Raw genomic sequence first — 13,868 nt, 5'->3', positions numbered from 1 at the left:
CTGATAGCTGCTTAATCCAATCCACCTCCTTGTAAACATCATTGTGGATTTAAAAAATAATCTTTTTGAGAACTAAATTGAATGGAACCTCTTTTATTTAAGTAGAGAAAGTTTAAAAAACATAAACAAATTACACAAAAACTCCCTTTTTCCCCAAAAAAATTTAGAATGAAAAAAATTTATTCACAGTTTTTCATTCAAAAAAATTACAAAATGAAACTCGGTGAAAATTTCATTTGGATTCAGTTTTAATAAAAGCCAAAAATTTCCAAAATATGGGAATTTTAGATTTTTTCTCTCTATTTTCAATCATGATTGTATGGAATGAATGAGGTCTAGGGTCCCTTAGACACCCACCTCTTTTTTTCTCTTCCCTTTTCTCCTTTCTTATTCTGTAATTTCTCAAAACTTCTCACATTTTGGAAAAGTTAAAGTGACAATGTTGCATTGTTTCATTTTTCCTTTTGCCACTCTGTAACTTTTCCAATGTTAACAAAGTTTTGAAAAGATACAGTGGAAAAAGTGATGGAGAAAAAAACTTTAGACATTATTCATTTTGTTGCACTTAGTGGGGAAAAAGAAGGCAGAAAAATCGGGGAAAAGGAAATTCAAATGTTTTTGGTTTTCAAAACCTGAAACAAAACAAATTTCAGTTTGACATAAGTTTTTGTTTCATTTCAAAATTTCAAAAGTGTTGTCAAAATGCTGTCTAGAGACCAAAAATGTTGTCAAAATATTGTGTTCAACGAAACCCTATTTTTCATCAGAAAAATATTGCAGTTGAAAAATTTAAATGAGCTCTAAAGTTGAGTATTGTTTTTGTCAACAAACAATATCACTAAAATAAAAGTCTATTATAACTGGAACTACAGTTGGCACATTGAAATTTTGGACTTATTAATTTCATATTTATTATTAATAATGTATTAAGCACCATTGCTGTACAACTGGACCCAATCAGGCAGTTTTTATGAAGTTATTACCCAATAAAAACTCCTATTAAAATGAATGAGAGTTTTGCCTGAGGATAACATACTTCTTGTAGAGCGCAGTCTAAATCAATCTTCATTCTCTTCCACTATATGCTGAATGGAATTTCATAGAAATTTAAGTGGTATTTCACCCATATGTGTGATCTATAGATTGTATGAGATGCCTTCCATTTAGTTCTCATGAGAGCAAGTATGGGTAAAACAGGTCTGATCTTGTGTTCCTTATTTACAAAGATGCTCCACCCTCCTCCCCCAAACAGAAAGAAAGAAACAAACAGCAATGTAGCACTTGGTCAGCACAGAACAACAACTCCTCTTTAGAAATATTTTTCTCTATGCTGCCATGTTGTTATAAGATAGAGGCCCAGATTCTCTGGGCTGGCCAAGCTCTGTTCAGCAGAAAACTGGGTGGGGGAGGACAAAGATAGCTTCTCTGCACCTTTGTGGTTTCCCAATCCTGAGACTGGTTCAGTTCCCCTCAGTGCACTTTAGAGCAGCCTCAAGGCAGTTTGTAACTCCAGAGAGGTCTTTTGGAAGCCACGGATTGCCAAAGTGCAGTGGTACTCCGACCATGCCCCCCACCAATGCGGAGGCCCAGGAAGCATGGTTCTGTACTACCCAGGAATCATCTATATAGGGGGAAACTTAAGGAGATCAGTTAGACCAGCTGTATGACTAATTTGTGCCACTGAAGTGACTGAAAGGGGCCATGGCAGAGCCAAGAATCTGGCTCAGTTTGTTGATGTTTTGTTGTTCAGTATTGTGCATGCCACAATGGAAATTCTGAATGCAGCTTTCATTAGTCTCTTTTGACTTGGTTTTTCTAAGGAAGCTTTACTTTGCTTCTCATTATTTTCTATAGTTCATATTTAAGAAACTTTTGTTTTCTATAAATTTTAAAAAATGGGTAGAAAATACAATTTGGTAAAGCCACTTTCCAAACACACTAAATTGAAATGAATACAGACTCCATCAGAACTTGCATCTTGTTTCTGGACAACCTCGTTAGTTAGGGACTTAAGGTGTTTTCATGATTCATAGATTTAAGACCAGATGGGACAATTATGGTCATCTAATCTGAGCTCCCGTATAACACAGGCCATAGAACGTCACTCAGTAATTTCTGCATCAAACTCATAATGTCTGTTTCAGCTATAACATATCTTTTTGTCTTGATTTAAAGACTGCAAGTGACAGAGAATCCACCAAAAAGAAAAGGAGTCCTTGTGGCACCTTAGAGACTAACCAATTTATTTGAGCATTCCTAAGTGAGTTGTTCCAATGGTCAGTTACCCTCACCACTAAAAAAAAAATTGGGCCTTATTATTAGTCTGAATTGGTCTAGCTTCAGCTTCCAACCACTGGATCTTGTTAGGCTTTTTCTGTTGTATCTAATATCAGAAATGTCTTCCCCATGTAGGTACGTGTAGACCATAATCAAATTACCTCTTAAACTTCTCTTGGATAAACTAAATAAAATGAGGTTCTTGAGTGTCTCACTATGAGGCATATTTTCCAGACCTTGAATAATTCTTGCAGCTCTTTTGTTGAACCCTTTCCAGTTTTTCAACATTATTTTTGAAATAGGGACTTAAGAACTGGACACGATATTTCAGTAATGGCCTTGGTAATGCTGTATACAGAGATAATACGACCTCTCTACTCCTACTTGAAATTCCTCCTCTTATGCATCCAGAGATTGTGTGTGTTCTCTTACCTACTTGTCCAGTTGGCTATCTACCATTACCCCTAAGTTCTTTTCAGTGTCACTCCATTTCAGAATATTGTCTCCCATCCTGTAAGTGTGACGCAAGTTCTTTGTTGCTAGATATAAGACTGGCATTTAGCTGTATTAAAGTGCACATTTTTCAGACAAAGGTGTACTTGACCAAACAGTCCAGATCAGCATGTGTAACTGACCTGTCCTCATCATTATTTACCTCTCCACCATTTTTTGTGTGATCTGCAAATTTTACTAGAAATGATTTTATATTTTCTTCCAGATTATTGATAAAGATATTGAATAGCATTGAGTCAAGAACAGGTTCCTGTAGAATCCCACTAGAAACACTCCATAGGATAATTCCCCATTTATTTATACAGTAATTACTTTGAGATATATCAGCTAACCAGGTTTCAGAGTAGCAGCCGTGTTAGTCTGTATCCGCAAAAAGAACAGGAGTACTTGTGGCACCTTAGAGACTAACCAATTTATTAGAGCACAAGCTTTTGTGGGATACAGCCCACTTCATCGGATGCATAGAATGGAATATGTATATCTTAGTACATGTTCCATTCTATGAATCCGATGAAGTGGGCTGTAGCCCAAGAAAGCTTATGCTCCTGTTCTTTTTATTAGCTAACCAGTTGTTGAGCAATTTAATTTGCACTGTACTGATTTTGTGTAGTGCTGATTTTTTATGGGACTAAGTCAAATGCTTCACAAAAGTCTAAGTCTGTTAAGTCAATACAGCAGCCTTTATCAATCAAAACTGTAATCTCAAAAAGGCATCAAATTTGTTTCTTCACCATCCTTTATTTCTTTACTGCTTGCATCCCATATCAGTCTTTTCATGATCTTGCCCAGCATTTATATCAGGCCAACCAGCCTATAATGTCCTAGGTCATCCCATTAACTCTTTTAAAATATTTGTGCAACATGAAGTTTTTTTCCAGTCCTCTGGAACTTTCCCAGTGTTCCAAGATTTATTAACAATCAATTTTAGTGATTCAGAGAGCCCCTCAGCCAATTCTTTTAATACTCGTGGGTGTCCTGTTGATTTTAAAAGGTTTGACTTTAACAGTTTCTGTTTAACGTCCTTCCCAGTTATTAATGGAATAGAAAGTATTTCCTTATCGCTGTAAGATATGAATACATCATCCTGCTTCTTTACAAATACAGAACGTAAATATTTATTGAAAACTTCTGCTTTTTTCACTCATGATTGACAATTGTACCATCATTATCTAATATTGAACAAATATAATATTGACCTTGATACCTGGGAACCTACTAGAGCAATGTATAAAAGATTCCATTTGCAAACACTTGGAGGATGAAGGGGTGATCACTAGCAGCCAGCATAGATTTAACAAGAACAAATCATGCCAAATCAGCTTGATTGCCTTCTTTGACAAGGTAACTGGTTTGGTGATAGGGGGAATGCAGTGGGCATAATATACCTGGACTTTAGCAAGACTTTTGCCACAGTCCCACGTGACATTCTCATAAGTAAGCTCAAGAAATGGGGGCTCAGCGGAACTACCATTAAGTGGATACATAATTGGTTATACAGCTACAAACAAAGAGTAACTATTAATGGAATGATGTCAGATAGGAGGGAGGTCTCAAGTGGGGTTCCGCAGAGATCTGTTCTGGGTCCAGTATTATTTAACATCTTTATTAATGACCTGGATGTAGGAATAGAGAGTATACTGATCAAATTTGCAAATGGCACAAAGCTAGGGGAGGTTGCAAACATTTTGGAGGATAGAAATAAAATTGAAAGGGATCTTGATAAATTGGAGAACTGGGCTATAAACAACAAAATGAAATTCAATGAAGACAAATGTCAGTTGCTACACTTAGGGAAGATAAACCAAATACACAAATACAGAATGTGGGATAACTGGAAGTTGTGGTAGGTCACAACCTCAACATGAGTCATCAGTGCAATGCTGTGGCAAAAAAAATCAAATGCAATTTTGGGTTGCAGTGACAGAGGCATAACATTCAAGTCACCAGAGGTGATAGTACCACTCTACTTGGCGCTGGTTAGGCCTCAGCTGGAGTAGTGTGTCCAGTTTTGGCCACCGCTGTATAAAAAAGACTTAGAGAAACTAGAAAGGATCCAGAGGTGAGTGACAAGTATGATCAAAATGATGGAATGCAAGCCATATGAGCAAAGGCTGGAGGAACTGGGTATGGTTAGTTTGGAAAAGAGATTAAGAGGGGACATGATAGCACTCTTAATATACTTGAAAGGCTGCCATTAGAAAGATGGAGAAAAATTGTTCTCTCTTACTACAGAGGGCAGGACAAGAGGCAATGGGTTCAAATTATAGCATTGTAGATTTAGATTAAATCTCAGGAAAAACTTCCTAACTGTAAAACCAATACGACAATGGAACAGACTGTCTGGGGAAGTCATGGAAGTTCCTTCACTGGAGGTTTTCAAAAGGAGGCTGGATAGCCATCTGTCTTGGATGGTTTAGACACAACAAATCCTATGTCTTGGCAGGGGGTTAGACTAGATGACCCTTGCGGTCACTTTTAACCCTATGGTTCTGTGAGACTATGATTCAATACCAATGTTAGGATTTTGTTTGTTGATGATGCATTTAAAGAATTTCTTCCTATTTTCCTTAACCTTACTGGCCATAGATTTTTTTTTGTCATTGATACCTTTCAGCTTTCTTAAACATTTTCTTAAAGCGTTCTTAAACAATTCCCAAGTATCATTCACACTTTTATTTTTTCCTCCCACTCAATTCTGCTCAAGATTGCTTTCAGCTCTGGGCAATTGGCCCTCATAAAAAACCAAGTTTATTTGTTTGTGACTATATTCTATTTGCACATAACATTTTCTGGATTTTACATAACATGTTCTTCATAAGACAAAGTTGTTGGTAGTCTGGTATATGCTGGGAGTGTAGGATTGGGGTCTAAATTGGAGTATTTTGATTTTCAATTCTCGTGAAGTCTCTGAAAAACTCACTCTGTATGCAGTTTCCACGGTATGCATCCGATGAAGTGAGCTGTAGCTCACGAAAGCTCATGCTCAAATAAATTGGTTAGTCTCTAAGGTGCCACAAGTACTCCTTTTCTTTTTGCGAATACAGACTAACACGGCTGTTACTCTGAAACCTGTCACTCTGTATGCTGTACCATGTGCAGTAGTCTGCAATAATATATAAAATCACTGGCTTCCAAAAGTATGACTATCAACAGGGTATATATTTTATTGAGATCAACATTGTCCAAAATTACTTGCATAGATATTCAGTCACTAGATTCTGGTTTTTATCAAAACATCAATTCTTAAAGTAATGAACACTGTTGTATAAAATACCACTGGAAAATATCAGCTGTAGTTCAAGTTCCTGTAAACATCTCTCCTCCTCAGTCTGAGAGGAAAACTGAAACCTTTGGAAATGGCGTGCTCAACAATAGTCACATTTCATTACCTTTAATGTAACAATGACTCTTGAGGTCCTCTCCAGAGCAGCCATAGCTTAAAGAACTGTCAATACACTCTCACATTGTGAGAGGCATAGCTGATTCTGAAACATTTTTGGCTGATATGGTGAAGAAAGGAGGAAACATTTTTACATTTGATTCATATAATAGAGAAGAAAAATAACTTTTATGGCAGGCATTCCCCCAGGGACATACGTGCAGTGCAGAACTCAACCTACATTAGTTTTCGAGTCAGCTGTCATTCCTAGTCAGAGGATATCACTGAGGTAATTCTTACTTGTAAAACATTGTCAGTAGTTTGACTCATATTTTTTCTTTTTAAATAGACTCTTCCTTGGAGACACTGTGGAAACTCATGGAACACAGAGTGCTGTTTCTCCAATTACAGTATAGCAAATACCACCAACCTGACAAGTGCTGTGGTCGAATTTTGGGAGTAAGCAGAGCAGAATCTCTCTATACATCATTTGTGTGCATATGCATAGTTCAGCTTGTTATAATACATATACATACTCACTTTGGAATAAGCAGTTGTCAAATGCACCATTCTTTTTGCTGATTCTAGACGCAACATGCACCAAATGACAGATGGACTGGAAAAGCCAGGGCAAATCCGATGGCCATTAGCGATTACACTGGCAATTGCCTGGATTCTAGTGTATTTTTGCATCTGGAAGGGGGTAGGCTGGACAGGAAAGGTAAGATTTAGAACTGTTGTACATGCTCTTACACTGAAACTGTGCCTATTTTGCTCAACCAAGTATTCTGAAAATTCATAAGGTAAGATGTACTAGTGACAGCCAACTTGCTGGAAAATACCTCTGAGATATGGAATGCTGCGTTACTATAAAGTATAAAATCTTCTATTTTTTCACCCTTGGATCTCTTTGTAACAGTGTATGAAGGGTTTTGATAATTATTCAAAAATTACTTGATAATTACTAACAATGAGAGAGAGACACCAGATGGGTGAGGGAATATCTTTTGTAGCATCAACCTCTATTTGTGAAAGGGGCAAGCTTTCAAGCTTCACAGAGCTCTTCCTCAGCTCTGGAGAAGGCAATTAGAGTGTCCCAGCTAAATACAAAATGGGATAGATTGTTCAGCATAAGAGTTCACACACGTTGTAGAACTCCACTTAAAATGAAGTGGGCAGTTGCCCACTCATCTCCTGGAACCAACACAGCTACAACACTGCAAACAATGACTAAAAATGTCCATACAAAAATAATGAAAAGTTTCACGAAAAATGCGTCAATTTAAAACCATGTAAAATGGATGTAGATGTGATGTACACCTCCCTGCACCACAGTTGGTGAATCTGGCCCAATATGTTTAGTAATCTACCTGTACCTGTCATCTGTACTTTGCACAAAATCCTGTGCATAAGAAGAAATTCACAACTTCATACTTTGGATCAACAAGTAAGTGCCTGCTTAATGAAGCAGCTGTGTGTGTGTGTGTGGGGGGGGGGGGGGAAGGTTATAGTTTAAGGACTTGATTCTTAGCTACCCTAAGGCTTCCTTGCACCACAATGGCAGTTTAAAGGGGAGCAGGTTGGTAACATCCAGTTTGAGGCCCCTTTAGCCTGCCAGGGCAGGCTAAAACAGCCTTAGAATACATGAGAATCAGGCAAAAAAAAACCCCTGAAACATGCAACAGTTTTGAAATTCTCATTCAGGGTCTTCTGTGACCATTAATACCTATAAATCCCATACTAGACAATTAAGGCCTTATGTTAAACCTTAACTCTGCCACAAGGACTTACACTTTCCAACACTCCTGTATTCTCATTACTATGTACCTATACTATGAATATCCGCTGGTGATAGTAATATAATTTCAGTGTATTTACCAAAAACTACATTCACTGTACATTAACTACATGAATTTGAAATGTAGCTACAGTATAATTCTGAGGCCTGGCCTTTATGCAGCTGCACGCTGGGTTGGAAGAGGTACAAAGAGCCTTTCCCCCTTGCACAGCCCTTGCTGGGGCCAGTCAAAATTGCTGTCATTGCGCTTCAGGGAAGGTAAGGACTACTCCCTCCCTACTTCCCTGGGGATGGCCTGGGACTGGGAACAGCATTTAGCATAGACCCTTGGGCTTCACCGTGTTCTTATGTTGTGCCCACTACCTCTTCTGTGACTAAAAAACACCTCCCCAAATTAGCAAGTCCTGGGAAGAAATGCCATGGAGGTATGTGCTGCTGCAGCTCATTGTCTGTAGGAGCAGCTGCAGCCTACTGCTGGGTTGGGGTGCAGGATTCTACACCATCAGTCCCCACATTGGACATTGCAGGGGACCAGGATTTGGCACACCAACAAGATATAAAACACTATCATTAGGCAGCAAAATACACATAACTGAAAGGAGCCAATTTAGTGACTGCTAAGTGTATGTCTGCTCCCTTCATATAGACTGATGACAACATGCAGACGATTTGTCACTTATCTGAAGAGAGAACTAAGGCTATGTCTACGCTACTGTGGTAAGTCAACCTAGGTCGACGTAGCTTAGGTTGACTTACTGCAGTGTCTACACAGCGCTGGGTCAACGGGAGACACTCTCCCATTGACTTACCTTACTCTTCTTGTTCTAGGTGGAGTACTGGGGTTGACTGGAGAGCGCTCTGCCATCAATTTAGCGGGTGTTCGCTAGACCTGCTAAATCAACCCCTGGTGCATCGATCCAGCGGTAGTGAAGACATAGCCATAGTATAGTTGTCAGATTCAGACTCCACTCTAGTGATGTTACCATACTGCACTTAAGTGAACTTCGCACATAAACTTTGATGTGGCCAACTGAAGGCCTTCTTACTGGTCAGTAAGAGCCACGCTCCACTTTCAGGTTAAGCTGATAGTTGGATTTAGCTTGTTCAAAGAAAATGGCTGCAATCCAGAATTTCCCTTCTCCTCCTCCTTTCATACTTTCCAAGGAGGCAGCTAATCCATTTTTGTGGCCTGTCTTCCCAACAATCTATCCCAGGGCTTTTGGAAGCCAGATGGTGTCAAGATCCACTGCAGGGCAATTCTGTCACCAACAAATGTGTTCCACCTCTCCCCTCTGCCTGATGTAGGGATAGAGCTCACGGGATGGGAAGAACAGAGGCATATGGTGCTCTCCTCCAGGCTGAGCTCTGCATGACAGTGCTGGTGCTCACACTGCCAGCAATGAGGACAAGAGCAGTGTGAACCAGTGCCTCAGGGGCAACCCTGACCTCTCCCCAGCCTCTGGCCCTAAGAGCAGGTGGCAGAGCAGTTGGAGGGGGATGTTATTTACATTTGGTAAGTAGAGGATTCTGGACCTGGTGTATGGGAATAAAGAGCAGTATACCGTCACTTCCCCACCAAATTTGACCCTTGCATAGTATTGCAGATTGAAAAACAAATCTGGGTTCCTATCACTGTATTTTTGTGAAGCAAATAGCTAAAGCTACTGAAAGTTAATGCAAAGAGCCCATTCTAACTCCATGCTTACAATTCCTTGTTTCTTTCTATTAGGTGGTATATTTCTCTGCTACTTATCCATACATCATGCTGGTTATCCTGTTCTTCCGTGGAGTGACACTGCCTGGGGCAAAGGAAGGCATTTTATTCTATATCACTCCTAACTTCAGTAAGCTTTCTGATTCTGAGGTAAACATTTAATCCTTGTAAACCAAAGTTCCATGCTAATTGCTCACCATTAACAAAGTACCTAAGCAGCCACCAAAGTGTACATCTACACATAGTAAAAAAAATTTGCTTTCTCCAATTAGGTCTGGCTCGATGCTGCCACTCAGATTTTTTTCTCCTATGGTTTGGGTCTTGGTTCACTGATTGCTCTTGGAAGTTACAACCCTTTCCACAACAACGTTTACAGGTAAATGTATTGTTATATGTATTATAGTAGGACTTAGACATCCCTACTGAGATCAGGGCCTTACTGTGCTGGGGGCTGTACAAATACGTAGCAAGAAACATTTCTGGGTCCTAAGATCAAAGAATCTAAATAGAAAAGACCAAAGTAGTAATATCCCCATTTTACTAATAGGGAATTGAGACCCAGAGAAATTATGTGACTTGTCCAAGGTCACAGAGAAAGTATGTCAAAAAACTGAATCCAGAAGTGCTGAGTCCCCAGTCAAGTGCCTTAACCATAAGACCATCTCTCAATGAGGATAATAGAAATCCTGGAAGGTAATCAATATTACTTTGTTTATTAGTCTAATGTACCTCTTTCTTTGTTTCAGGGATTCCATCATAGTGTGCTGCATAAATTCATGCACAAGTATGTTTGCTGGCTTTGTCATCTTCTCTATTGTTGGATTCATGGCTAATGTCACAAAGAGGCCTCTTGAAGATGTTGCAGCATCAGGTAGGCAACCTATTTCTTTAAGCAATTCAGTGGCATCCATTAGTCTGTTTGCAGCAATATATATTTTATCCAATAATTCCATTTAATTATTTGTTCACATTTAAGATAGTCCAAGAAAGATTATAGGGCTTGCTGGAGCGCAAGACTCCCATGCTGATTTGCAGTTAAGATAAAGATGTCTAATGAAGAATGGAATTTCATTGTGTAGTAACCCTTAACCTATTTTGAAATGTAATTTTACAATGTACTAACGCCAAGATTTATAACGGATTACATTATCCAGTAAAGGCCATATGAAAGGACTAACTAGCAGGTGTTGAGACAGGTGGAAAGTTGCAATGGAACAGGGAACTTTGGAAATACCTTTGAGATTTTGCTTAGTTTATTTCAATGAACTAAAAATAAAAGTGAAGATTAGTTGAAATATTCATGTTTCCACCTGGTTTGGAGCTAAACCATGAATCATCTCAGGTTCACTCAGAAAACTTGTGATATTGAGAAAGTTTTCCACAATCCTACTTTGAGTTTCCAACAAAATCAGGCTGGTTTCACCATTTTTGTTCCAAACATTTGCACAACCTGTGTGTACCAAAAGAGGCAATCATCAGGGGCCAGAATCAGGGTCATCCTTAGGATTTATGGTGCCCTATGCAGTATTATTAAACCGGTGCCCCTATGCCCGACGGCAACCCGGGCTCCTATGTGTATTTTAGATAAGGGTGGTCTTTTAAAGGATTTATTTTAAAAACTATGTCTGACGGTCCAAGCATTTAAGGCTAAAGATAAGGAGTACTTGTGGCACCTTAGAGACTAACCAATTTATTTGAGCATGAGCTTTCGTGAGCTACAGCTCACTTCATCGGATGCATACCGTGGAAACTGCAGCAGACTTTATATATACACAGAGTTGGGCATCTAAACATCTATGCAAGGATTTTTTACAGATGTGATTTTATAATCTTCAGCAACACACTAATGAAATATTTTTAAAGCAAATTTTAAACGAAGGTCCTGTAGACTAACATGTTCTGAGTAAAGTAAATATTGCAGTAATGCACAACTGTTTTTGTCAGTAAATTAAGAAACTGACAGTATCTATGTCATAAATATAAAGGGAAGGGTAAACCCCTTTGAAATCCCTCCTGGCCAGGGGAAAGCCTCTCACCTGTAAAGGGTTAAGAAGCTAAAGGTAACCTCGCTGGCACCTGACCAAAATGACCAATGAGGAGACAAGATACTTTCAAAAGCTGGGAGGAGGGAGAGAAACAAAGGGTCTGTGTCTGTCTGTATGCTGCTCTTGCCAGGGACAGAACAGGAATGGAGTCTTAGAACTTTTAGTAAGTAATCTAGCTAGGTATGTGTTAGATTATGATTTCTTTAAATGGCTGAGAAAAGAATTGTGCTGAATAGAATACCTATTTCTGTCTGTGTATCTTTTTTGTAACTTAAGGTTTTGCCTAGAGGGGTTCTCTATGTTTTTGAATCTAATTACCCTGTAAGATATCTACCAGCCTGATTTTACAGGGGGGATTTCTTTATTTCTATTTACTTCTATTTTTTATTAAAAGTCTTCTTGTAAAAAACTGAATGCTTTTTCATTGTTCTCAGATCCAAGGGTTTGGGTCTGTGGTCACCTATGCAAATTGGTGAGGCTTTTTATCCAACATTTCCCAGGAAAGGGGGGGGTGCATGTGTTGGGAGGATTGTTCATTGTTCTTAAGATCCAAGGGTCTGGGTCTGTAGTCACCTAGGCAAATTGGTGAGGCTTTTTACCAAACCTTGTCCAGGAAGTGGGGTGCAAGGTTTTGGGAAGTATTTTGGGGGTAAAGACGCGTCCAAACAGCTCTTCCCCAGTAACCAGTATTAGTTTGGTGGTGGTAGCGGCCAGTCCAAGGATAATGGGTGTAATATTTTGTACCTTGGGGAAGTTTTGACCTAAGCTGGTAAAGATAAGCTTAGGAGGTTTTTCATGCAGGTCCCCACATCTGTACCCTAGAGTTCAGAGTGAGGGAGGAACCTTGACAATCTACCTGGGGGTTGGCAAATGCCTGCTAAAGGGCTTCATTACCACTTGAATGGCCCTTTAACACTTTCAATGTTGTGCCAATAGATCTTGCAGGCTGGAAGTCTTTTTCACTTTTAAGTACTAGATCCCCTCTGGAGGAAGACTCAACAGGCTGCAGCAGCCAGCTGTGTTGGGAGCCTGCAGGAAGGGTCAGAACAGGGATAGGAACAGGTGGGTGGGTGGACACTAAGACCCAGGGGTGCCCTAAATTTTTGGGTGCCCTAGCAGTGGCGTATGCTGCATATGCCTAACGACGGCCCTGGCCAGAATAATAAAGAATGAAGGGCAACAAGGATATAATTACTCCCAAGAAATTATTAGGAAGAAAGACCATCCTTCAGACTGGACGTGTGCTGTGGATATAAACTGTTCAGGAAGGACAGATATGGGAGGAAAAGTGGAGGAGTTGCATTCTATATAAGAGAGCGGTATGATTGCTCAGAGCTCCAGTATGAAACTGGAGAAAAGCTTGTTGAGAGTCTTTGGGTTAAGTTTAGAGGCGAGTACAACAAGAGTGATGTCATGGTGGGCGTGTGCTGTAGACCACCGTTTCAGAAGGATGAGGTAGACGAGGCTTTCTTTGGACAACTAACTGAAGTTTCCAGATCACAGGCCCTGGTTCTAATGGGGGACTTCAATCACCCTCACATCTGCTGGGAGAGCAATACAGCAATGCACAGACAATCCAGGAAGTTTTTGGAGAGTGCTGGGGACAACTTCCTGGTACAAATGCTGGAGGAACCAACTAGGGGCTATGCTCCTCTTGACCTGCTGCTTACAACCGGGAAGAATTGGTAGGAGAAGTAGAAGTGGGTGGCAACCTAGGGAGCAGTGACGATGAGATGGTTGAGTTCAGGTTCCTCACAAAAGGAAGAAAGGAGAGTAGCAAAATACAGACCCCGAACTTCAGAAAAGCAGACTTTGACTCTCTTAGGGAACTGATGGGCAGGATCCCCTAGGAGGCTAACATGAGAGGAAAAGGAGTCCAGGAGAGCTGGCTGTATTTTAAAGAAGCCTTATTGAGGGTGCAGGAACAAACCATCCTGATGTGCAGAAAGAATAGCAAATATGGCAGGCGACCAACTTGGCTTAACAGTGAAATCTTCGGTGAGCTTAAACTCAAAAAGGAAGCTTACAATATGTGGAAATATGGACAGATGACTAGGGAGGAGTATAAAAATATTGCTCAAGCATGCAGTGGTGTAAGCAGGAAGGCCAAGGAACGATTGGAGTTGCAGCTAGCAAGGGATG

At 39.8% G+C, this 13,868-nt stretch overlaps 1 protein-coding gene across 6 annotated transcripts in view; it reads left to right on the top strand.

Moving 5' to 3' along the window:
* Nucleotides 1-13,868, top strand: part of SLC6A1 (solute carrier family 6 member 1) — a 110,945-nt gene that overhangs the window by 67,217 nt on the left and 29,860 nt on the right. For all 6 annotated transcript variants that reach the window (XM_048858231.2, XM_048858234.2, XM_048858230.2 and 3 more), the window contains 5 exons: nucleotides 6,519-6,628; nucleotides 6,758-6,890; nucleotides 9,697-9,831; nucleotides 9,954-10,057; nucleotides 10,428-10,552. In XM_048858231.2, the coding sequence (XP_048714188.1) occupies nucleotides 6,519-6,628; nucleotides 6,758-6,890; nucleotides 9,697-9,831; nucleotides 9,954-10,057; nucleotides 10,428-10,552 (607 nt within the window). The remainder of the gene's footprint in view (nucleotides 1-6,518; nucleotides 6,629-6,757; nucleotides 6,891-9,696; nucleotides 9,832-9,953; nucleotides 10,058-10,427; nucleotides 10,553-13,868) is intronic.

The sequence above is a fragment of the Caretta caretta genome, chromosome 7, assembly GCF_965140235.1.
Source record: "Caretta caretta isolate rCarCar2 chromosome 7, rCarCar1.hap1, whole genome shotgun sequence".
NCBI lineage: Eukaryota > Metazoa > Chordata > Testudines > Cheloniidae > Caretta > Caretta caretta.
This window is presented reverse-complemented; position numbering and strand designations above follow the sequence as displayed.